This window comes from Leptopilina heterotoma, unplaced genomic scaffold (genome assembly GCF_015476425.1).
Source record: "Leptopilina heterotoma isolate Lh14 unplaced genomic scaffold, ASM1547642v1 Lhet_36, whole genome shotgun sequence".
Classification (NCBI taxonomy): domain Eukaryota; kingdom Metazoa; phylum Arthropoda; class Insecta; order Hymenoptera; family Figitidae; genus Leptopilina; species Leptopilina heterotoma.
The window spans coordinates 218,507-242,441 of NW_025111040.1; the positions used below are offsets into that span (position 1 = coordinate 218,507).

The window sequence follows — 23,935 nt, forward strand, 5'->3', positions numbered from 1 at the left end:
GAAATTTTGGGAAATTTTTTTCAACATGACAGTTCGTGTACAAAGTAACGTTGCAAACTTCCATAGATGTACATTTTTAAAAAAATGTTAAAAAAGCCTTTTACTTGAAAGTTTTTACGTAATAATATATTATATATATATATATATATAGAAAGAAAGAGAGAGAGAGAGAATATGTATTTAAAAAAATCATATATTCATAATTTATACTCTGATATTTACACTTGAAAGAATTAAAGTTTGCGTTAAAAGTAGAAAATTTTTAATGTAATTTAATTTTTTTTTAAGCTAAGATTTTTTTTTTGACAATATTTAAGTTTCGAATTCTTCCAATATTAAGTGTTTTAATAAGAAAATTAATTATAAACTAGTCACTTTATTTTCAAATTTTTGAAAATATTAAAAGGCGCTTCTTTAAAACACTTCCATTTCTTATTATGTTACAATAGAAAATAATTTTTTTTTATGCTACTGAAAAATACTGTGCTTCGAAGAATATTAGATGTAAAAAGATAAATTATTTATGATTTTACAATAGTGTGGGAAAATTTTGTCTGCCACTGAAAAAAATATTTATTACAGAAATAGCTAAAAATTGTTCTTTCTTTTTAATTGGAAATTAATAATTTAGCTGACTTGGTAAATATTTTTTTGAACTGGAAATTTATCAATTGTCAGATAAAATGCTTATTCTTCCGAAAACAAAAAATGAAAATATTTTGTCACAATTTACTATTTATTATTTTTTATTCATGTTACGATAATAGTTAAAAGAAAATAAAATGCATATAAGACTATAAAGGATGTGTAAAATTCTTTCGTATAATTTTTTTTGTTAATCAAAATTTAAACTGAATAATGAAGTGTAAAATTTTGTAAATGTTGAAAGTTTCTTTAGACTTTTAATTTAAATGATAGATGATTAATTTAAATGATTAGTTTTTCATTTATGTCAATAATTTCTATTTATTTTAATCAGTTTTAGTTTACTTTATTCATTAATAATTGTGTATTTAGGCTTTTGACAGTTTTTATTTTTTTATTTGATTTATTTTGTTACGTATAATAGAGGTTGACAAAAATCTTTTCTTGAATAAAAGAAAACAAGTTTCTTTTTTGATGAAATAAATGGAATTATCATTTTTTTTTATTAATTTTAACAAAATGAACAGTTTTTATGAAATAAATTAAATTGACATTTTTTATTAAATAAAATAAAATTTACAGCGACTCTTTTACTAAATAAAATAAAATCGATAGTTTTTTTACTAGATAAATTGAAAGTTTTTTTTTAATTAAATAAAAAAATAAAATTGATAATTTAAACAACAGCAATTAAAAAATTCTTTTTTTTATTAAATAAAATAATACAGTTTACAGGTTTTTTTTACTAAATCAAATAAATTGACAGTTTTTTTAATTAAATAAGACAAAATTGATAGTAATTGAAATTGACATTTTTTTATTAAATAAAATAAAATTGACAGTTTTTTACTAAATGAAATAAAATTGACAGTTCTTTTCTATTTAATAAAATAAAATTCTTTTTTTTTTGTTTTTTAATAAAATAATGCTACCAATTTTTATTGTATAAAATAAAACATAATATAAAAATCGAAATAGAAATATAAGTAATATTTTCAGACAGATATTTTATTCGACAATCATATATTTACAATTTGAATTCAGATTAAATTCACACATTTAAGAATACAGCATAGTGTACATCAATAATTTGGTATTGCAATATTTCATTTAAAATATATCTGATTTGAGTGTATTCTATTCTTACATTTTTTTTTGTTTGTTTTCATTTTCTTTTTTGTCTGAAAGTCACAGGCACTTTGACTCTGGTGGAAGGAAAATTTGTGATAATTAATTTATAGCAGTTATTCACAAAAAAATTGTGATCATCACAGTTTTGTAATATGTATTTTTTTTTATATACGACGATTACCGACAAATGAAAAATGTGTTTCTTTTCATTTTTCATTTTCTTTTTATTTCATTTACAATTTTTTTTTTCTCTTTTGCATTTATATTAATTATTTTCGCTTGTCAAGTTAATTAAAAAAATTATGTATTACGAAAAATGAGTCGAAAATCACAGTTTTTATTTATAATAACAAAAAATAATTCTGTTTGTCAGGAAAAAAATTGACAATTATAATTTTCGCTCACAATATTATTCTATGAAAGATTCAGACCTATTCAATACTTCGATTTTTTTTGGGGAGGTGGGCATTCGTGATTATCGCCCAATTTACAGACAACTATTGATTTTCTTTTTCTATAAAATTACTACAAGAATTCTTTTCTTTTTAAAGATCTATTTTTTTCTACTAATGATTGAATGACGTACAATTTTTGGTATGTGAACATTAAGTCAATGAATTTTCATTTTTGGGGTAAAAAAAAGTTGTTGCAAATTTTTACTCTGGAGTAGTTCAATGAACCGGAATTATCCTTTTTTTCCCCTTTTTTTGGGAGTTGATTTAAATTATTGAAATATTGAAATTTAACAAGACAAAAGAAAAATACTGTATTTCGTACGACTAAAAATACTTTACTTACAATAATTGAAGACACGCTTTACTCAAAAATAAGTACAATTATCGAAGTTTATAATTTAAATATAATAAAATACATATTTTGTCAAAAACAAAAAAAAAATTAACTTTTTCTTAAACTAGAATAATAAGTCTTAAATACTTTGTAAAATAGTAAACAACTAATAAACAAAAAACTTAACTAGTTTTCCAAAATATAATTTTAGACTCTCATTTTGAAATTCTGAACGTTCGTATACATTTTCGACGAAAATATTTATTTATTATAAGCGGTAAATTAAATTATAAATAACATGCAAAAAGACAACAATTAATTGCCAATTAAAAGACGAAAAAATTGAAAAAATAATATCGAAAATTTGCATCGACATGAAGTATAAATAAAATTAGAGCCGAAAAGCTCCAAATCTCGATAAAATTCTATAAAAGCGAGAAAACGTATTTTTTAAAAATATAATTTACAATAATAATAATTTAATAATAGGTTAAAAATACTTATGTAAAACTAGTGAAACAAAATCCACTTCAAGTATGTACCAATAATAAATAATTAAAAATTAAAAAATATAATTCAAAAATCAATTTCAATATTTTTTTTCCAACCTTCAGAATTTCGTTTTTTTTATTGAACTACTCCGCCTTCTCTTTTTTCTTTAAAATTCTTTCTTGTAATTTAATAGTCTCACATTCACTAGAGTTTCATTCTCCAAAGAAGTAATTGCCAATAAATAAAAATCACTACGATGCTTTGGATGCAGTCTTTTTTTGTCAGTGGCACAAGGAGTTTGATTGTGAGAATAAATTTTGAAAGAAAAAGAACCTAACACCAGAGACGCTGAGGTAGTGTCTATATATTTGAACAATACGTTAAAATTTTTTTCTCTCTCTGGGATGATATAAACTACACGAAAGACTCACATTTAGAATTGCAATTTTTTCCACCTTTCACATGCAACAAAAAAAAAAAATTTCTAATTTACAATTTCTTTTTTTTTAAGATGAAAAACGAGACTTTCATTTTTACAGGCGAGTGTGTTAGGTAAAAAAAAGAATTTTTCTTTGAAAAACATTATTTTGATAGTGTATAGAAAAACTTTTTTGTTTCGTAAATTAATATTTGTGTATATATATCAAAACATCCAATTATTTTAAATGGCAAATTATCAAAATTGTCTCGTGATTTTTTTTTGTTTTCTTTTGTATATATAAATGTAATTATTAAGTACTTTTTTCAAAAAGGGGAATTTTTCATTTTTCGAGAATAAAAAATGAAATTTGAAACCCCAAAATTTATCTTCATTATTTCATTACTTTTATTTTGTAATGAATAAATTGTCGGAGAAAAACAAAACCACCTGTTTTTGACCAATAGTCATCATTTTTCATAAGGGACATTTTTTTTCATTTCTTTTTTCAAATTGAATAGCAAGAAAGCTTGTTATTTTTAAGAATGACACACGATAAATTGAAAATAAACTCTTACTCTATTTTTTTCTCCAATGGACAATTATTTTTTCCTAGAAATTTTCGAAATTTAGTATTAAAAATTATTTTATTTACTTTATTTTTCTTTCGAGAAATTGAAATTGGGAAAGTTTTTTTTTAATTATATATAGAGAAACATTTTTAAATATTCAAAAATAAGTAAACAATTTTTCTTTTTGGAAATAGGAAATTAGTAAAGAAAAATTCTTTTAAGAAATTCTTTAAATTTTAATACATAAAAAATAAATATTATTTAAAAAATATATTATATTATTATATTATTATTATTAAATATATTATTATTTAAATATTATTTTTAATAATTTTCTGTAGTAGAAAAAAATTCTTTTGAAAAATTCAAAATACTAGACAAAAAACTTTTAAAAAATTCAAATTACTAGAAAAAAATTCTTTTAAAAACTTGAAAGTAAATAATTTTTAGAGTGCTCAAAGAGTGCTCCTCGCTATATTCGCTATATTAGCGAATTCGGTTTTCTGCTCTAGAGTGCTCTCGGAGTGCTCTTGCTCTGTGCGGGAGTACTCTCTGTATGCTTTAACTAAAGCAAATCTGTTAAATCGAACATCTTAATCCTTCAGGGAGAATGGAGAAAAATTCTTTTAAAATATTCAAATTATTAGAGAAAAAATCTTTCAAAAATTCAAATTACTAGAAAAAAAATTCTTCAAAAAAATTAAAAGATAATAATTTTCTTTTTAGAAACTGAAAATAACTGAAGAATTTTTCTTTTAAGAATTTGAAAATAGAGAAAAATTCTTTTAAAAAATTGAAATTACTGGAGAAAAATTCAAATTACTAGTAAAAAATTCTTAAAAAAAACTTGACAAGAAATAATTTTGTTTCTGAAATTGAAAGTAAATAAAGAATTTTTCTTTCATGAAATTGAAAATACAGAAAAGTTCTTTTAAAAAATTCAAATTATTAGAAAAAATTCTTTAAAATAATTAAAAATAAATAAAACTCGAAAGAATTAAAATCATCAAAAAAAAAAAAAAAAATTGCGAAGTTGAAGATTTTGGAGGAAAATTTTTGGAAAATTTCCAGGACGAACATTGCATTGGAAAAATTTATGATAAATATTTACTAATAGATTGTCTTGAGATGACAATTTTCAACTACCAAAAAGACATGTTCAATTTTGTTATTCATTGAAAGAATTCATCTTTTTTTCGTGTTACTTCTCTTTTTGTTGTTGTTCTTGTTGTTTTTCTCATTTTTTTTTCTTTTACTTTGTCACGACGGCTGTGGCATTTTTCACTTGTCCATTGTGTTTTAATCCATTTCCAACGCCATTCGTCATAACGTGAATGCCATTCTGTACAATTTTTGCATCAATACCATTTCCGTTTAATGCTGTTGTTTCTGTTTCGATTTTCTTCTTCTCGATACCATTTGGCTGCTTATTATTTGACTCTGTCTTATCGTCAGTTTGACATTTTGTTGTGCTTAGAGGTTTCTCGGGCGTGCCTGGAAGAGCGTATTCTGTACAATTAATAGAGAAAAATATTGATAAAACTTGTCTTTGCAATCTATTTAACGAAAAAAAACGAGAAAACACGCGAGATGCGCGATTTCATGTTCGGAATAATCGTTAATAAACGGCTAAAACAAAATGAAATAAAATAATATTCGACGAATGGAATTAAAATAAAATCTTGACAAACTGTTAATGAAAATTGAAATAAAATGTTAATAAACGGTTAATAGGAGCCTGAATTAAAATAAAAGTCGAAAAAAAATATTAATAAAAGCCGAATAAACTCAATTTAAAATAATAACAAACGGCGAATGAAATTAAAATAAAATGTTAATTAAAAGGGGAATAAAATTAAAAGAAAACTCTTGCTTATCAAAAAAAATAAATTGATTTAACAACGAGTTTAAAAATTAAAGGGAAAAAAATTAAATAATAGTGAAAAATTTCTGCCAGTATTGATTAAATATATACATACCATGCAAATTACGGCAATATTTATTCGTATCATTCCACTCTTCCCGAAGACTAAGATTAAACATACTGTAATCTGGATTGCCGGTGACTTCCTTCTCAATTGTTAAAAATTGAGGTAGAATTTTTCTTAAATCGTCACCAACTAATGCTGTGTATGTTTCAAGTAACATTAAACCTCTGCATCTGAAAAATTATTTTATTTACTATTAAGATTTCAAAATACTATGATTATTATATCTTATTTATAAATTATACTAGAAAATGTTATATGAAATAATTTTAGATTCAAAATTTCAAAAAATTTTTTTTTAAAACTTTAATAAAATTCTTCGCAGGAATTCAATTATTTTCAATACAATTTTAATAAAATTTCTCAAAAGAATTCAATTTTTTTTTTAAATTTAATAAAATTCTTAGAGGAAATTCAATTATTTTGTAAAATTTTGATTAAATTCTTTATGAGAATTATGGAATATTTTCAATATAATTTCAATTAAATTCCTTTAAAAAAATCCAATTATTTTCGAAAATTTTAATTAAATTCTTAGCAAAATTTCAATTACTTTAAAAAATTTATAAAATTTCTCAAAAGAATTCAATTACCTACTTTTTTTTAATTTCATAAGATTCCTAGCAGAAATTCAATTATTTTTAAAATTTTTGATCAAAATTGAGAAGAACTGCAATATTTTCAATACAATTTTCATTAAATTCTTCGAAAAAAATTCAATTATTTTCGAAAATTTTAATTAAATTCTTAGCAAGATTTTAATTATTTTCAAAAATTTATAAAATTTCTCATAAGTATTCAATTTTTTTTTTTTTAAATTTGATAAAATTGTTAGCAGAAATTCAATTATTTTGAAAATTTTTGATTAAATTCTTTATGAGAATTATGGAATATTTTCAATGCAATTTTAACTAAATTCATCGAAAGAAAATTCAATTATTTCTGAAAATTTTAATTAAATTCTTATCAAGATTTCAATTATTTTCAAAAATTTATAAAAATTTTCAAAAGAATTCAATTATTTTTTTTTTAATTCGATAAAATTCTAATTAGAAATTCAATTATTTTGAAAAATTTGGATTAAATTCTTTATGAGAATTGGAATGTTTTAAATATACAATTTTAATTAAATTCCTTGAAAAAATCCAATTATTTTCGAAAATTTTAATTAAATTCTTAATAAGATTTTAATTATTTTCAAAAATTTATAAAATTTCTTGAAAAGAATTCAATTATTTTTTAAAAATAAAATTCTTAGCAGAATTTCAATTATTTAAAAAAATTTTTGATTAAATTCTTTTTGAAAAAAATCATATAATTTGAATTTTTTAGTTAAAAAAAATCAATTTTTTCAAACATTGAATTTTTTAATCGAAAAAAATTGAAACAAAATCAATCTGTTGTAATTTTGATCGATAAAAAAATAAAATTACATCGAAGGTAAATTTTCCTTTCATTTGAATTCGAATTCATTTAAATAAAAATTGGCATTAAGGGGATGTCAAAGTCGATGCGATTTTCCCATTGAAGCTCAATGCATAAATCCATAAAAATTTGAGGAAAAATCGCAAAATATCGCGGTAAAGAATGCAAAAATTTTGTTTACCTTGGATGTCCTGGTTCCCTATAAATATCCAATTGGAAATACTGATTATTGATTAAGAAGCAACGACGCCGTTTAAATATTGTAAAATGTGAATCGTCCCTTTGAGCCAAATTATTCAAATAGTCTCTATGTGTCAATTGTGTTTTCACTTCAACAACTTGTCCGCACATTTTTGGCCGTCGAATCGTGTGAATATAGGACCAGTGACCTGAAAAATTAATTATTTTCGTTTGAATTTAGAAAAAATTTAATATTTTTTCATTACCAACTAATTATTTGATAATTTTCTACTATTATTTCTATTTTTTATTTTTTAACTGTTTTCTACATTAATTTCTATTTTTTTATTTCTCGACAGCTTCTATTTTTTTTTCTCTATCTTTTCGAAAAATAAAAAACAGAAATAAAATAAAAAACAATCGAAAAATAGAAAATTGCAATAAAAGTAAAAAATGGTCAAAATATAAAAATTGGTTTAAAAAATAGAAAAAGTAGAAAACAGTCGAAAAATAAAAAATTGTTTTAAAAAGTAGAAAAAAATGAAAATAAAAAAAAATACAAATAAAAGTTGAAAACAGTGGAAAAAAAGATGAAATAAAAAAATAAAAGACCTTTTTGTCCTCGCTTTCGAAGACGAGCCTGAAGTTTTGGTGTGTTCCCTTGCAAATAATTATGTACAACATCGAAATCTTGAAATGTTGGAAATTCAGTGTCTGCCCGTAATGGTGGCTTGACGAGGAATTTCACTTTCCGACTGCTTGCACGTAAACGATCGCCAGTATCGATGCCCAATTTTTGACAGACACATTCAATCATTCGACATATTTTACTTTCAAAATCCTGTGAATTGTCAATAACATCGAAATAGGGATGACCAACCCATGCGGCCGCGGCATTATAGTCAAGTTCACGGGCAAGTTCAACGCCTTCCGAACGACAGACATGATCTTCGGTTGAATAAAAATCCTCCGCACCATTCGCCGCTGAGACCATGTGAATTATTTGATTGTAACGATTGTCGCGTAACTCCACATTGTTCCATCCATTCGAGGCCATCATCAATTCCCATTTGTCTTTTGAAATAACTGTCGAGATTCAAAAACAATTATGTATTATTATTTATTAATTTATCGAGAAAATTTATCACCAGGGTTTTGCCACAAAAAATTTAATTTTCTACTCTCTGACTTTTCCCTGATTTAGAGACAAAATTTTCAATTATTATTATTTTTCCATAAAAATTCAGATATTCAAAAATTTCAAATTTTAAATCCTTTGAAATACAATAACTTAGACGAACATTATTACAAAATACGAAGAAATCGATTTCTTCCTGTTTTATAATTAAAAGTGACCGAGTATTAAATTATTTTTTTATATTATAAAAATATTGTTAACTTCTTCAAAATTATTTTCATCATTTCAATTCAATTATTATTTTCTAGAATAATAATATTATTAATAATTTAATAATTTTTTAAAAAGTTTTCTTTGAAAATTTTCAAATCCATTTGTTTACAATTCAATTTTACGAAAATTCGATTATTCGGAAATTCTTCAATTAAATATATATTAGAAAATAAAAACTTCAAATAATCTTAAAGAAATTCTATTAAACTTTTCAAAAAAAATTAATTCTTCAGAATTGTTAATTAAAAGAATGAAAAATATTTTCAACGATTTTACTTTGAAACCTTTGTATAAAATTTTAACTAAAATTCATTTTAAAATCAATTTTTATTAGAAAATTCTATGAAACTTCAATTATTTAAATACAAAAATAAATAATTGGATGTTTCTTAAAATTGAATTTTCATAAAGAATTTTTAAATAATTGAATTCTTTTGACGAATTTTAATTACATTTTTCGAGGAATTCGATTAAAATTAATTGTATTAAAAATAATTGAAATTCTGCAATGAGTTATGTATTCATGAAAATAGTTTTATTAGGTATTTATAAAAATAATTGGAAAACTTTATTAAAATAGTAAATATTAAAAATCATTAAATTGAGGAAAATTTTTGTAAATAATTTAAATTTGCAGGAATTTTTAAAAAATGTTTGAAAATAATTGAATTTTAGAGAAGATTTTTATTATTTATAAAAATAATTGAAATTTTTACAAGAATTCAATTTTTTTCAATACAATTTTAATAGAATTTCTCTATTTTTTGAATAATCTTAAATTTTGAAAAAATTAATTTTTTTGTTCATCAAAATTTTAAAAATAATTCTAAATGATGAGAATTAAAAAAATAATTGCATTTTCCGAGGAATTCGATTAAAATTGTATTAAAAATATTATAAAATTTTTTGTATTAAAAATAATTAAATTCTGCAATGAGTTTTATTATTTATGAAAATAATTGAATTCCTAAAAAGAATTTTATTATTTATGAAAATAATTGAATTATTGCGAAGAAATTTATAAAAAATTTGTAAATAATTGAATTCCTGTGAAATTTATCATCTTTTGAAAAAAATGTCTCTAGGAAAAGATTTTGTTTTGGAAAAATTATCTTTCGAAAAAATTATTCTTTTGAAAAGAATGCCTTCTGGAAAAAAATTGTAAAGGGAATTAATTGAATTATAATTAGGAAAATTGGTAACTTACATGCTGAGGCGTCCATTGCGCCACGATCACAGATTATAAGGCAATTTCGGGAACAACTTTCGCCCAGTTGAAAAAATGTATTTTCAATTTGTATCATCGTTCGCAGAAGGTTCTCTTGAAATTTGAATGCTGAAAAAAGAAAATTAAAATAAATATATTTGAAAATTCGAAAATATTAATTTATAAATCATAAAGAATTTGTTTCTCTAGTAGAAAATAAAAATACCAAATTTAAAAAAGTAAAAATATTTTTCCTAAAATACAAAAATAAATTTTTTTTCTCCTCACTAGCAACAGTTTTTTTTTCTCTTCTTTTTACAAAGATAGGAAAAGGAACAGTTTTTCTAAAACTATGAAGAAATAATCACTACTGCTTTTTCTAATGAATTAAAAAAAAGCCGTGAAATTTATAACTGATTTCCCTCTCTGTTTTCCTTCTCTCGTTTGAAACTCAATTATTTTTATTCGACAGTAAAAAAAAACTTCTGGGAGTACAAAACAAATTTTTTTTCTCTTCTGTATTTGCTGCTTGTATATTATGAAAAATCGTGCGACGGAAAATAAAAAAAAATGAGATTCCAAGGACGAGAAATTAATTATGATTGAAATTGGAAATTTTATTTAATCGCTAGACGCAAGAAAAATTTGACTTAAGAAGACAATTTATTTGACTCTTTTTTATCGTTAATAGGGGACAATTACTGTAAACAATTTTACATTATAGACACGTGTCTAATTTTGAGCATTAATATAATTTATTCAAGTATCAATTTTTCAACGAATTTATTTAAATTATTGAATTTAGGAAAATTATCAAACTTATTGCAACTACTGAATTTATTTCAATTACAAATTTTTTTTTTTTATTTTAAAAGAAAAAAATGTATTTTTCTATTAAAAAATACAATAAATTTTTGTTGAAAAAATTTTTTTTCTACAGTTAAAAAATTAAATTAGATTATTAATTAAATAAAAAAAAAATTGTATTTATTCTTTTTGAATATGGAAAATTATTTGAATTTATTATTAAAATCAAAACTATTTTTCTATTCAAATATAAGATTTTGTTGACAAAATTCTCTTGATTTTAATATCACAAAATTAATTTAATTAATTAAATTAATTTTTGTAATATTAAAAACAAGAAAACGATTGAAAAAAATTAATTTAATTAATTAAATTAAATTAATTTAATTTAACGTCGTAAAATAAATTGTTAATATTTTGTTTACCGAATTATTTTCGTGTAATTATATATATTTTTTTCTTATTTTCTAATGAATTGGCTTTCTCTCAGAAATTCGAATGATTGCATTGTCACGTTTTTAATTTGAGTATTATTTCCCATTAGGAAATGAGCCAAACTTTTATTATTTTTGGAATTGTTCCCAAAATCAATCTTCACCATTGTATTTCAATGTTTAATACTGGTATTAATTTAATCCCCTCTCCTTGTCTCAACTATAAATCGAATCCTTATTCACTTTAACGTGAAATTAATTATCTTTCACGATTGATAAAGAGCAAAGAGTAGACTAAATAAATTTTTTACAAAATTCTTTTTTTTTTGCTATAATTAGTATTAGATTTCTTTTGTAAATTGAAACATAATTGCACGTATTTCGTGTCTTATCGAAAATAATTAATAACAAAAAAAAAGTCGAGCAAAACTTGAATAAAAGAAATAAAAAACAAAAAAAGACAAAAAATACAAAAAAAAAATAAACAAAACATAAAATACAGAAAAATAAACAAAATAAAAATACAAAAAATTGACGAAAAAATTAAATACAAAAAATAGACAAAAAAATAAACAAAAGACATAAAATAAAAAATAAATAAAGTGTACAAAAAATAAAAGGAAATAAATCATTTTCCTTTGAAAACAAAATAGAACAAAACTCATGTCGATCGTTTAATTAAGAGATTATGAAAAATTTTTTTCTCCTCAATTTCTCATTAATGTTGATGAAATAAATGTCGCAATGAGGTAAAGGGTTAATAATCTTTGTATAAGATTTCCGTTGGACGATATAAATTTTCTGATATGAATCTCCATGTTCGTTGCTAATCGACAGATGAGAATAAACCAGTCACTTCTGGAAATAAATTTCTTTTTCTCGCTTTCTGATAATATTATATCATATCCGTAATTCGTTCGATTTCCTTATTTTCAAACGATAACATTCTTCGTCGATGATTTCAAATTCCAGACGAAAACTGGAATCAAAGTTCATGATTAGAGAATTTCTTTTTTGGAATTTATTTCTTTTTTTTCTCAATTATTTTTAATAAAAATGTAAAAATAGGTACTATTTTTTTTTTCTTTCAAAATATTTAAAGAAAAATGGAAAAAATGTATTATTATTTATTATTTAATAATATTAATTAATAATTTTTACGAATTGATTAAATTCGGTTAATTATTTATTATTATCATTATTATTTAATAATATTAATTAATAATAAATTAATTTCGTTGTCATGAGTGGAAAATTTGTAAACATGACACAATTTCTTCTTTTTTTGAAGCAAATTTTTTTAATAATTATATTTCTTTCAATAGAAAAATAAATTTAATTTACTTAATGTGTAAATAATTTAATTGTCGTGGGTGGAATATTTGAGGAAGTAATTCAATTTTTTTTTTTTTAAGAAACAATTATAATGGACGTGACAAAGAAATTTATTATTATCATGATATAAGGGTGGAGCTAAAAATTTTCCTGAGTTTTGATCTGTCAATCGTGGAAAGTGCCGAAGAGTACTCAATCAGAAATATTATTGACGTAAGGTTCTTGGTTTATTCTTCAATTTGTATCAATGCTTTAAATACAAAGGTAAATTTATTTACACCTAGATTTAGAATTCACTCAATTGACAAGAATAGAGATTTCAATTTTTTATTTTATTTGATTGACACACGAGAAGGATTTTAATTTTTTATTTATTTGAAAAATTTGAAAAGGATAAAATTTTCAATATTTCATTCAAAAAATAGAAAATGAAAAACTTTTCAATATTTCATTCGAAAAATAAAAAAGGAAAAAATTTTTAATATTTCATTCGAAAAATAGAAAAGAAAAAACTTTCAATATTTCATTCGAAAAATAACAAAAGCAGGAAAAAATTTTTTTTTTCTTTTCTTAACTCTGAAAATTTTTCCTCCTTGTAAAAAAATAGAAATCTTCTCAAATTTAAATTTTACACTGAAAATAATATTTATCCTAATTCCCAAAGGGAAATTCTTTTGGAAAAATTTGGAAAATAAAAAAAAAACAAATTTTTTCATGACTTCTGCGGGTTATGAAAAATTTTGTAGCAACATTTTTGTGAATATTGTGAATAACTGGCGATTCTAAAAATATTTTTTTTTATTTCTAAACAATTACACAACTTGGAAACTTACGTAAGGTTATAATTTTTTTATATAAAAGGAAGACGAAAAATATACCATTTGAAAATAAAAGAACAAAAGTTGCAGATTTTTACTTCCTGAGTACTAAAAAAAAAAATTGACAGAAAAAAATTATTGGTCTCGAGCAGATAAAAGCGAACAAAATTACGACAAAACTATATTATTATTATAAGACTAGAAAAAATGTTTTGTCTAAACTTTTTTTTTCATACTCCGAGCAATTTTGAATAAAAAAAAATTGCAAGAGTCAATTTTATATAAATGCAAAATATGTAGATACATTTCAAGTGAAATATAATATTTTTTTCTTATCGCAAAATTCATATGGTCATTAAAATAAAAACTAAAACAAATTTAATACATAAATTTTATATTTTATTTTAAAATTGCAAATAAATTTTTTTTATTTAATTTCTTAAATATTTTTTTCTTATCACAAATTATTCATATCGTCATTCAAAAATAAAAACTGAAACACAATTTTTTATAAATTTAATTTCTTTATTGAAATTAAAAAATAAGTTTCTAAAATTATTAAATTCCGATGAGATTTATTCTTTGATTTTAATATCGGAAAAAAATTCTAATCTTTGAATAATAATTTTTTTTCTGATTTTCTCAATTTTCTGAATAAAAATAAATTGTTTACTTTTCGTATTTATTATTATAAATTCTATTTGAAAAATATTTTTTTTACAGTTATAAAAATTCTAAATTTTTAAATTTTCTTTTCTTTTATTTTGCAAATGAATAAAATTAAAAAATAGAAAACGTGTTATAAATTATCATTTACTTGAAGTGTTTTTCTTTTTCTTATGAAAAAAAAATTTTTTTTTCTTCTGAGTTTTGAGTGCAGATTAGATTTGCTCTTGACTTTTTTTTATTTGTTATAAAAATTTTTTCTTGAAGTATTAAAAAGTATTCAGAAAATGTAGATTAAAAATTATTAAAATATTTAGATTCTTTTTCATTGTTAAAAAAAAAATTACTTGAATGTTTCTGATTGAGAGAGAAAAGCATTTTTTTTTTAGCGATTTACGGGAACTTTTCCAATGGATAAGTTTTGACTCACCATCACTGGAATCAACTTTGAAAATTTGTGACCACTTGGCTTCCTCCTCTATTGAGATTTTCCATTTCGATGATAAATTTCCCACTTTATTAGAATACTCCCTATTTTCACTGCAATCATCTAAACTTCAAGAGTTTTTTTTTTCTTTTTTTGATTTTTTGAAAAAAAATTGTCTCAATTACTAAAAACTTTATTCTTTGACTCCAAAAAAATTACTGTTTTGTTATTTATATCGCCGTCGATTATTATAATAATTGTTATTATTATTTATATTATGTTTCTATTATAATTAGTAATAATCATAATTAAATTTATATAATAAATAAATAATAATTAAATTACTTTTTTGAAAGGATTTATTTTTTTTTTATTTGAACAAATAAAATTTGTTTCAAATTTTGTTTTAATTTTAATATAATTTAATTATAATAATTATTTATAATACGATTCTATTGTAATTAGTAATAATTATAATCAACATGGAGTAATTTTTACAAAATTACTTATTTTGAAAAAATTTGTTTTGTTTTAAATAAGAAAAAATTTATTTTGTAAAAAAAAATATATACAAAAAACTCGTAATTCTTTTTTTGACAAATCCAGTGAAAAAAATTTGTATTTTCTACTAAAAAATCTCTGGAAAAAATTGTTTTTATTAAATTTAAAAAAATTTTTTTATTAATTAAAAATGGAAAATTATTTTGTTTTGCTATTTTGTTTGGGATTTATTTTGTATTATAAATAAAAATTTTTTTTAGTAACGTGAGATGAGTTGTAACGCAATTTCTACTACTTGAAAGTAAAATGGTCATTGACATTGACATTGAGTTGAAATGAAACGTAATCGTCTTTTGTAAAAAGAGTGTCTAGATGATTTTTACTATCGTATTAATAAAAAAAAAATATCTACAGACTTCAAATAGGTATTTCATAAAATGATCAACTTGACAAGTTGCATCTAAAAATTTCATACTGCGTAGATTCAAGTTTAGCATCGATCCATCATGCAAGGATATTCTACTTATCCTTTTTTTTTGCCCTTCAGAATTTTTTATTTTTCCCTTTTCTCAAAAAAAAAAAAAAATTCGCTATCGAATCTTTTCCAAAAAAAAATTTATTTTCTTCTAAATAGGAAAAAGGTTTTCTTATTTGTTCTCTAAATAAAAAATAATTTCCTTGAATATTTTATTTTCTGAATAAAAAAAAATTCTTGACTTTTTTCTGAATAAAACAAAATGTTTTGCAAAACAAAAAAATTTCTTTTGCCTATTTTTTCCAAATAAAAAAATGTTGTCAACAAATTTTGTTCAATTTTTGTCCTCAAAAATTTGGATCTTCCAAAAAAATATTACCTACAAAAATTTACGTCTTTAAATTAATTTTTTATACAAAAAAATACGCCTTTTAAAAAATTTTGTATACCAAAAATACGTCTTTGAATTAGTTTTTTATACAAAAAAAATACGCCTTTGAAAAAATCTTCTAATCCAAAAATTCGTCTTTAAAAAAATCTTACAAAAATAATATTAAGTCTGTAAAAGAAATTCTGTATGGAAAAAATTTTTTCTACAAAAAAATCGTGTATAGAAAATTTTCTATACACCAAAATTTATTTAGAAACAAATATTTTTCTCCTTTTTTTTAATTAAAAAAGTGTAAAAAAATGTCACTTGCGAAACGACTTGGACAATTTATTGTCCATCAATAAAAAATCTATTTCAAAAATTGGTCAACTGCAGGTGGCTGTGCCCAATATTTTAAACTTTCGAGGAGATCACTTTTGGAGAATGTCCAAAAAATTTATTGCATAATTTATTTTCTCTCCTTACGTCAATATTTTCTTTATAGGCGCAAATCAAAAAAATTAACACTCAATCCGACATTCCTAATTGTTCTTTTTTTATTATTATTATTTAATTGATATAAATTATTAATTCTTTAATAAAATTAATTAATTAATAATTATTAAATTTTACTAAAAATTAAATTAAATGAATTTTTTTCTTTTTTTTTTTTGAATTCTTTTTTACTTAATTTTAACGAGAGAAGAAAAAAAATTTGGAATAATTTTCCTTATTATTTTTTTTTGTCTGAAAGATTTGCAAGAAAAAAATCGAAGATAAATTTTCCTCATAAATTTTTTGTTGACAAATGTACATAGTATGTACTATACTTTTTTCTTGTATACCAGACAAGCCAGGTCGACGTATCTTGTCAAATTTACATTTGGCACAAATCCGAGCAAGTAATTTTCAACGTAATAGTTACAAACAAAACCACGCAATGAGATATTTAATAATTTTTTTTTGATTCTCCATATAAATTTTAATTTAAAAAAAAATAAAATATACACGTGCGAATATAATATAAATTTTGTAGAATATTTTATTAATAATAATAATAATACCAGAAAAATTTATTTAAATAAACAAAAAAAAGAAAAGTAAAAAACACTGTTTCATCAAAAAGCAAATAATATTTAATTAAATTTTTATTTTTCCAATAGAATATAATTGTTATTAAATTGTTATAAAACGAGTCCAAGTTGAGAAAAGTTTCAAATTCTTTTTTTTCCGATTAAAAAACGATATGTAATAACAATATTGAAATAGGAGATTCTTTCGAATTAAAATGATATTGAATCGTTTATCATTTTGATTTTACTGATTTGAAATATGCAACTCTGCGTGAAATTTAAAACCAAAGAGATGGAAATAAAAAGTATTAAAAAAATAAAATAAAATTTAAAATGATGATAATAAAACCAGTCACTGACCGTAATTGATAATTTGCAAAAGACTTAAACAAACTTGTATAAAGAAGCCAACCGAAAGAGGTTCATTCCATCATATCGGAAACCTACATTGTGCTCCGTATTCAAGGCCACGTTTAACATTAGATTCACATGTTTTCAATTATTATACTGTATAAAATTTTTATATGACGAAAATTGGTCAAAAACAATGTAATAATTTTTTTCTCGTATTTTATTTTTAATTTGAAAAATTTTTTTCCAGTAGAAAATTTAATTTTTAACTAAAAAAAATTTTTGTTCGATAGAAAATTAAATTTTTAACTAAAAAAATTTTTTCTTTGATAGAAAATTTAATTTTCAACTGAAAAACATTTTTTTCGATAGAAAATTAATTTTTTTAATAGAAACTTTAATTTTTTATTTAAAAAAAATTTTTTAATTGAAAATTAATTTATTTTCATAGAAAATTAAATAATTTGTTTCAAAAAATATTTTTTAGACAATGAATTATTTTATATAATAGAAAAAAAATTTCATTGAATAAAAAAAAAAGAATTATTTACTCACCGAAGCAATTTTTTTCGTTTTGGTAAAAATAATTAATTTAATAGAGTGAATAAATAATTTGATGCAAATTTTTAATTTGTCAATAGATTTAAAATAAATTTTTTTAGCAGGTAATTTAAATTTATTTATTATTATTTGTTAATCAATAATAGTGATTTAATAATAATAATAACTGATTATTATTTCACGTATTCTTCGAAAGCAATTTTTGTATTGAATAATATTTTCAAAAATATTTTCCTTTTTTTTATTGCCTTGAAAACTTTGTATTTGAATAATATTTTCAAATACATTTTCGTGACAGGCGCATTTTGTTTCTTTTTTGTTATTTTGCCTTGAAAATTTCTTGAGCGACGGTCAAAATTAATTATTATTAATTGATAAATGAAGAAAAATTATAAATAAGAAGAAATATTTAAATCTAAGAATAGATATTTATCATTGATTATTGGAGTATAAAAGTTTTTAATACAAAGAAAAAAAAAGTAAGGTCGTTATAATTTCCCAGTGTATAGTCTATTTCCGGTGATTGAGAAATGAAGATAGAAAAAAAGAAATCATTTTCTAAAACGAAGAAAAAAAAAATTTTTTTTTTCAAACTCACTTTTCAAGTATAGATGCGAAAAAAAATATACGACATTGTAGTTTTGAAAAAAAAATCAAATAAAAATAATTGAGTTCCACTCTCGAGATGAAGGTTTGCAAAAGCGGAAATACTTTTTTTTACTGTCACAATTTGCTTATGTCAATAGCAATTTATTATAATTAATTTTTTAGAACTATAATTTATTTCAATTATTTATTACTATTTAGAATTATGTTTATTATTTTTTATTTAAAAATTTTCTTCATCAACGAAGAGTTAATATTTTTAATATAGATACAAAATTTTATCATTTTTTTTTTCTTATCCTGTGACAAAATATTGTTCTGATAAAAAAATCAAAATATTATTATGCAATTGTTTCTTTTAACAAATCAAATCAAAAAAATCTTGACGAATTTTAAAATTAGGAAATCAAGCATGGAAAAAAATTTTGTTTCAAGATTACGTGAGAAAGAAAAAAAAACTGTTTGGAGATTAATTTTGAGAAAAGAGGAGAAAAATTTATTTTGTTAAGCTGATAGGAAATCTAAGCATTTTTAAACTAATAAAAAAGAATAAAAATAAAAAAATAATACAGAAAATTTATTTACTGAATTAAATTTACTAACTTTTGCATTTCCTTTTCGTTTAATTTCTTTTCTATTTCGTTTAATTTAATAAAAAAAAATTATTAAAATTATAAATTAAAAACATCATTCTAAACCTAAATTAGAAAATTAGAAATTAAAATTATAAAAATTATAAAATGTTATAAAAATTATTTAAATAATTATTTTGAAAGTATATTTTTTTAAAAAAGCGTTTTGTAAATTATGATTAGAATAATAATAAAATTTATTAAACACTCACCCTCTTCAGCGTTCAGGTCTGAAAATTTGATACCGCCACTGAAATTGAAAAAAAAGCAGAGGGGGGATGAGATTAATGCTTGAAAAAATATTTCCCAATATTTGGGAATTCTTTATTTTTACCAATAAAAAATGGTAAAATTTATTTTATTTATACCAGAGAAAAAAAGAGTGGAAAATTAATTTTTTTAACAATTTGAAAAAGGGTAAAATTAATTTTTTTAACAAGAAAAAAATGTGGAAAATTAATTTTATTTTTTAACAAGAAAAAAAAGTGGAAACTAATTTTTTTTTGTTCATAAAAGTAAAAAATTTATTTTATTTTATGTAAGAAAAAAAAATTTTCAATTTTCTCTAAAATAAATTTAATCAAAAAAAAAAAAAAGAAAAGAAAAGATTCTATCACTTTTTAGAGAGAGTAACAAAAATTCTCTTCAATTTTCAAGAGTTCTTCATTATATGAACATAAAAAGAAATTGTATTTACGAAGAGAGAGAGAGAGAAAAATATATGTATATGATTCTCGTTTAGCTATTTTTGTAAAGGACTCATTTATTTTAATTTCGAGTGTATTTTCAAAACAGAAAAATTTTGTACTTTTTCTTTTTCATAACAAGATTTTAAATTATTATTTTCTATTATTTTAGTTTTATTTCATTATTTTTTTTTATTATTATTACAATTATTTATTTAATTGCAAAAAAAAATTTAATTATAATAATTAATATTCTTGTGATAATAATAATAATAATTATTAATATTTTATTATTACTATTTTTACTATTATTATTATTGTTATTTTTTTACTATTATTATTATTTAATAGATAATAATTATTTACATAAACGTTTTACAAAATTGATTTTTTCTATTTCCACAAAGAGAAAATAAAAGTATCATTATTATTATTATTAAACAGATTAAAAAATAGAAAAAAAATAGAAACATTTTCTAAATAGAAAAATCGTTAAGTAGGACATTTTATTTTAAAAGCTGTTTCATCATATTTTTTTTAAATCCATAATAAAAAAAATTTTCAAGTATAGAATTTTATTTTTTGAACAAATTTCTTTGAAAATAATATTTTTTCTTTAAATTTTTTTAAATATATTTTGTTTGAATAAATTTCTTTAAATATTTTTCTCTAGGACTGAAACTATTTTTTTAAGTTCCCAGCATTTTAATTTGAGAAATTTATTTTTAATTTTTGGAGCAACATTTTTTTCTTTTGTAAGCGACAAAAAGGGGGGAAGACTTGCGTTTTTTCGAGAGAAATGAGAGTTGCCTAATTGCTTTTTTTTTGGTCAAAAGAATTCTTTTTTTTTTTTTTTTGTTTGACGATAATAAAGGAACAACATTTATGGCAAATGGCAAAATGTCGTCTAATAAAATGAGAAATTTGTTAGCGTGATAGTGTCATACCTGAGCAGCACGGTCGCTGTCTCGGGAACACGGAATACCTGAAAAATAAGACAACCACCACTCTATCGAATCCACAACGAAGAGATAATAATTGCAAAAAAAATCTCCTCTCTTTTTTTTTTATTTTATTTTTTGCAATTATTTTCATGAGGAAATTCAATTTTTTTTTTGTCAACACACTTGGAAAAAATTTCACTTTCCCTATTTTAAATGTTAATAATTATCGTTCGTCAATCAAATTGAGAATAATTATTATTATTATTATAATTGGGAAAGAATTTTTTTTTAAAAGGTATAAATATTCTTTCAGTTAAGTGAATATTCAGTGAAATATTCAGAAAGTAAATAACAATTAAAATACAATTAATTAAAATTGTATTTTAATAGTTTTTCTTTTTTGTCAAGCGAACTCCTTTTTAAATGACGATTTTTTTTTCCAAATGTGTTGTTGTACCCTTCATTTGAAAAAACAACGTCGTTTCGTTTCACGTTTGCCAAGAGAAAAAATTTTAGAATGTAGAAAACTCAATGAGTCATTAATGAATTTATAGTTTCAATTTAAAGGGGAGGGAAAAGCACATTAGATCATTTTCCTAGTGCAATAATGAAGAATTCGTTTTTACTTTTAAATTTCCCTTGCGTAACAAAATGGAAATTTCCAAAAAGAAATATTCAAATTATTACTTCTAATTTTTCAATTTTCAATTCAAAAAAATAGATATTGTCACAAAGAAAAGAATTTAAAAAATTGACAATTTCAGGCTTCATGCTCAATAATTAATTTTAGAAAAGTAGCAAAAAATTGAATTCTAAATTTTTATGAAATTCAATAATTACTTTCCATACTTTATAATTCTTCAAAAATTCGATTATTTTTTTGAAAATAATTTTTAGAAGTTAAAAATTAGATTTTTTTGAAAAATTATAATATTTATTTCAATTAAATTTGACTAAATTTCCAATTATTTGGAAATTTATATCAATATTTTAAATTTTTATACGAGAGTTTAACTATATTGAACAAATTTTAATTAAAATTTTCCAAAAGACTGATTTTTTCCATAACATCAAATTTTACAAAATTAATTCATTTTTTTTTAAAGAAATTTAATAAAACTTGAAAATAATTGCATTTTTCGAATAATTAATTTAAAATCAATTTAAAAATAGATTGAATCCTTCGGAAAATTCTATCATATTTATATGGAAAAAATTGAATTCTTGCAAGGAATTTTATTACATTTTTTTTAAAATAATTGAATTCCTGTGTAAAATTTTATTATTTTGTTAAAATAATTGAATTCTTGTGAAAGATTTTATTTAAATTTTTGGAAATAATTGAATTTTTTTAAATCATTTTATGAGAAATTAAAAGATCATTTCAATTATTTCGAAATTAATTAAAATTGTATTAAAAATAATTCAATTAATAGGTTTTAGTAGTTGAGTGCAAAGCCTGCAATTTCGATTTTTTTTTCTATTAAAAGATTTTTTAATATTAAATTTATCAACTTTTATATAATTATCTTTTTGGTCAATATTTCCGACAGAGTGTCAAAATATATTTTAATGGTCAATGGAGACAAACGTCAAGAAAGTGGGGGAAATTCTAGAAATATTATTTCTATTATAATGTTAAAGATAACTGTTGGAAAAATTCAACGATAAATCAACGACTTTTGACGCAAGAAATAAAATTTCTTTTTTTTTTTTATTTGCTTTGAAAAAAATTAATTTAAGAAAAAAAATGCCCACCTTCCATCCCATGTTTTCGAAGAAGGTACAGAGTCGAGTTTGTCCGGTGGTTTTTCCTCCACATGGTCCTAAAAGAAAAGAAACGTACGAAAATATTTAATTTCAATGAGAAAAAGAAGAAAATCATTTTATCGCGCATACAATTCTCAAATCGATAAGATTAAAAATTCAAGGATTAACTCTGTGATTTACATCCTTAATTATATAGCAATAAAATTGATTGCATGATACAAAAAATAGAAATCAATACAAAGTTATAACTTCCTGTTCGCAAAAAAAGACCCTCTGGGAAATTTGGTACAATTCTTTATTTATAGCTAATATCGTCTTTTTCACGATTTAGACACAAAAAACAAAAGTGCACTCGATTTTGCGTGTAAATAAAAAAAGGGCGGCACTTTACCCTTGACACAAATGGAATAGGTAAAAAAAAAACGTTTTTTTTTTGATAAAATTTCTCTTCGTGAAATCGAAAAAAATCACTATTTATATATTTATGATATAATCGTGAAATTAATCGTGAACACGTGGTCTGAAAATACTCGGCTGCTATGTAATGGAAAGACCACGTAGTCACGTAGTGAAAAATCAAAGACATATTTTCATGATTTAGAATATTCCACACGATATTTATGTTAAATAGTGACATTTTCGCGAATTTGTGGGAAAAAATGATGAATACTTAATTAGGTTACTTACCTCCTGTTAGAACGAGTTTATACAAGCGTTTCTGCTCCATTTTGTCTGATCTTGGGGGAATTTTCAATGGTTCTTCATACACTCGACGGTAATTCTTCTTCTTTTTTTTGGCAAGTCAGCTGATCTTGACAAGTTTTGACACTCGACTTGGACGTGTGATTTTAAGTTGATACTAAATAAACACTTCACCTAGAGTGACATAATGTTTTATCGTGACGTGCATTGAATTCATTGATGATGATAAAAGCTGAGATGAATGTTGAAGATACGCGCAAAGTTAGCGTCACAATTAAAATAAAACTAGACTGTATGACACTGTTGAAGCAGACGCAACAATGCCTTATGTCTTTTGTCTTCGGCTTTTATTCGGCCTTTCCCTCCGAAACTTGACGAACATTCACGAATTCTAACGAACTGAGTGAAGTGCGTCGATTGGCGCAATAATTTACGTTTTGCAATTTTTCTCTATATAGAAAAGTATAGTAAAATAGTAAATTATTAGTCGTAAATCTATTATTATTCTGGATTATTTTT

General features: G+C 21.8%; 1 protein-coding gene across 3 annotated transcripts; it reads right to left on the minus strand.

Moving 5' to 3' along the window:
* Nucleotides 1–5,017: 5,017 nt before the first annotated feature.
* Nucleotides 5,018–23,755, minus strand: LOC122505551 (TRPL translocation defect protein 14). 3 transcript variants are annotated; one of them, XM_043617252.1, is made up of 9 exons: nucleotides 23,402–23,755; nucleotides 22,703–22,770; nucleotides 20,948–20,985; nucleotides 19,527–19,564; nucleotides 10,259–10,387; nucleotides 8,253–8,726; nucleotides 7,642–7,849; nucleotides 6,027–6,208; nucleotides 5,018–5,556 (listed from the first exon to the last, which is right to left on the minus strand). In XM_043617252.1, exons 1-9 carry the CDS (start codon nucleotides 23,439–23,441, stop codon nucleotides 5,300–5,302), a joined length of 1,434 nt encoding a protein of 477 aa, XP_043473187.1. In that variant the 5' UTR covers nucleotides 23,442–23,755; the 3' UTR covers nucleotides 5,018–5,299. The 3 variants fall into 3 exon arrangements, with proteins under 3 accessions (XP_043473187.1, XP_043473189.1, XP_043473188.1); XM_043617253.1 differs by having other exon boundaries at nucleotides 5,019–5,541; nucleotides 23,402–23,754; XM_043617254.1 differs by lacking the exon at nucleotides 20,948–20,985 and having other exon boundaries at nucleotides 23,402–23,754.
* Nucleotides 23,756–23,935: the final 180 nt, after the last annotated feature.

Bases quoted from the DNA above. Each gene is read 5' to 3' on its own strand.
- LOC122505551 (XM_043617252.1), bottom strand. From the start codon at position 23,441: ATGGAGCAGAAACGCTTGTATAAACTCGTTCTAACAGGAG. The intron at 22,771-23,401 runs GTAAGTAACCTA...CTTTTCTTTTAG, and splicing joins TAAACTCGTTCTAACAGGAG to GACCATGTGGAGGAAAAACC. The intron at 19,565-20,947 runs GTATGACACTAT...TTTCAATTTCAG, and splicing joins ACAGCGACCGTGCTGCTCAG to TGGCGGTATCAAATTTTCAG.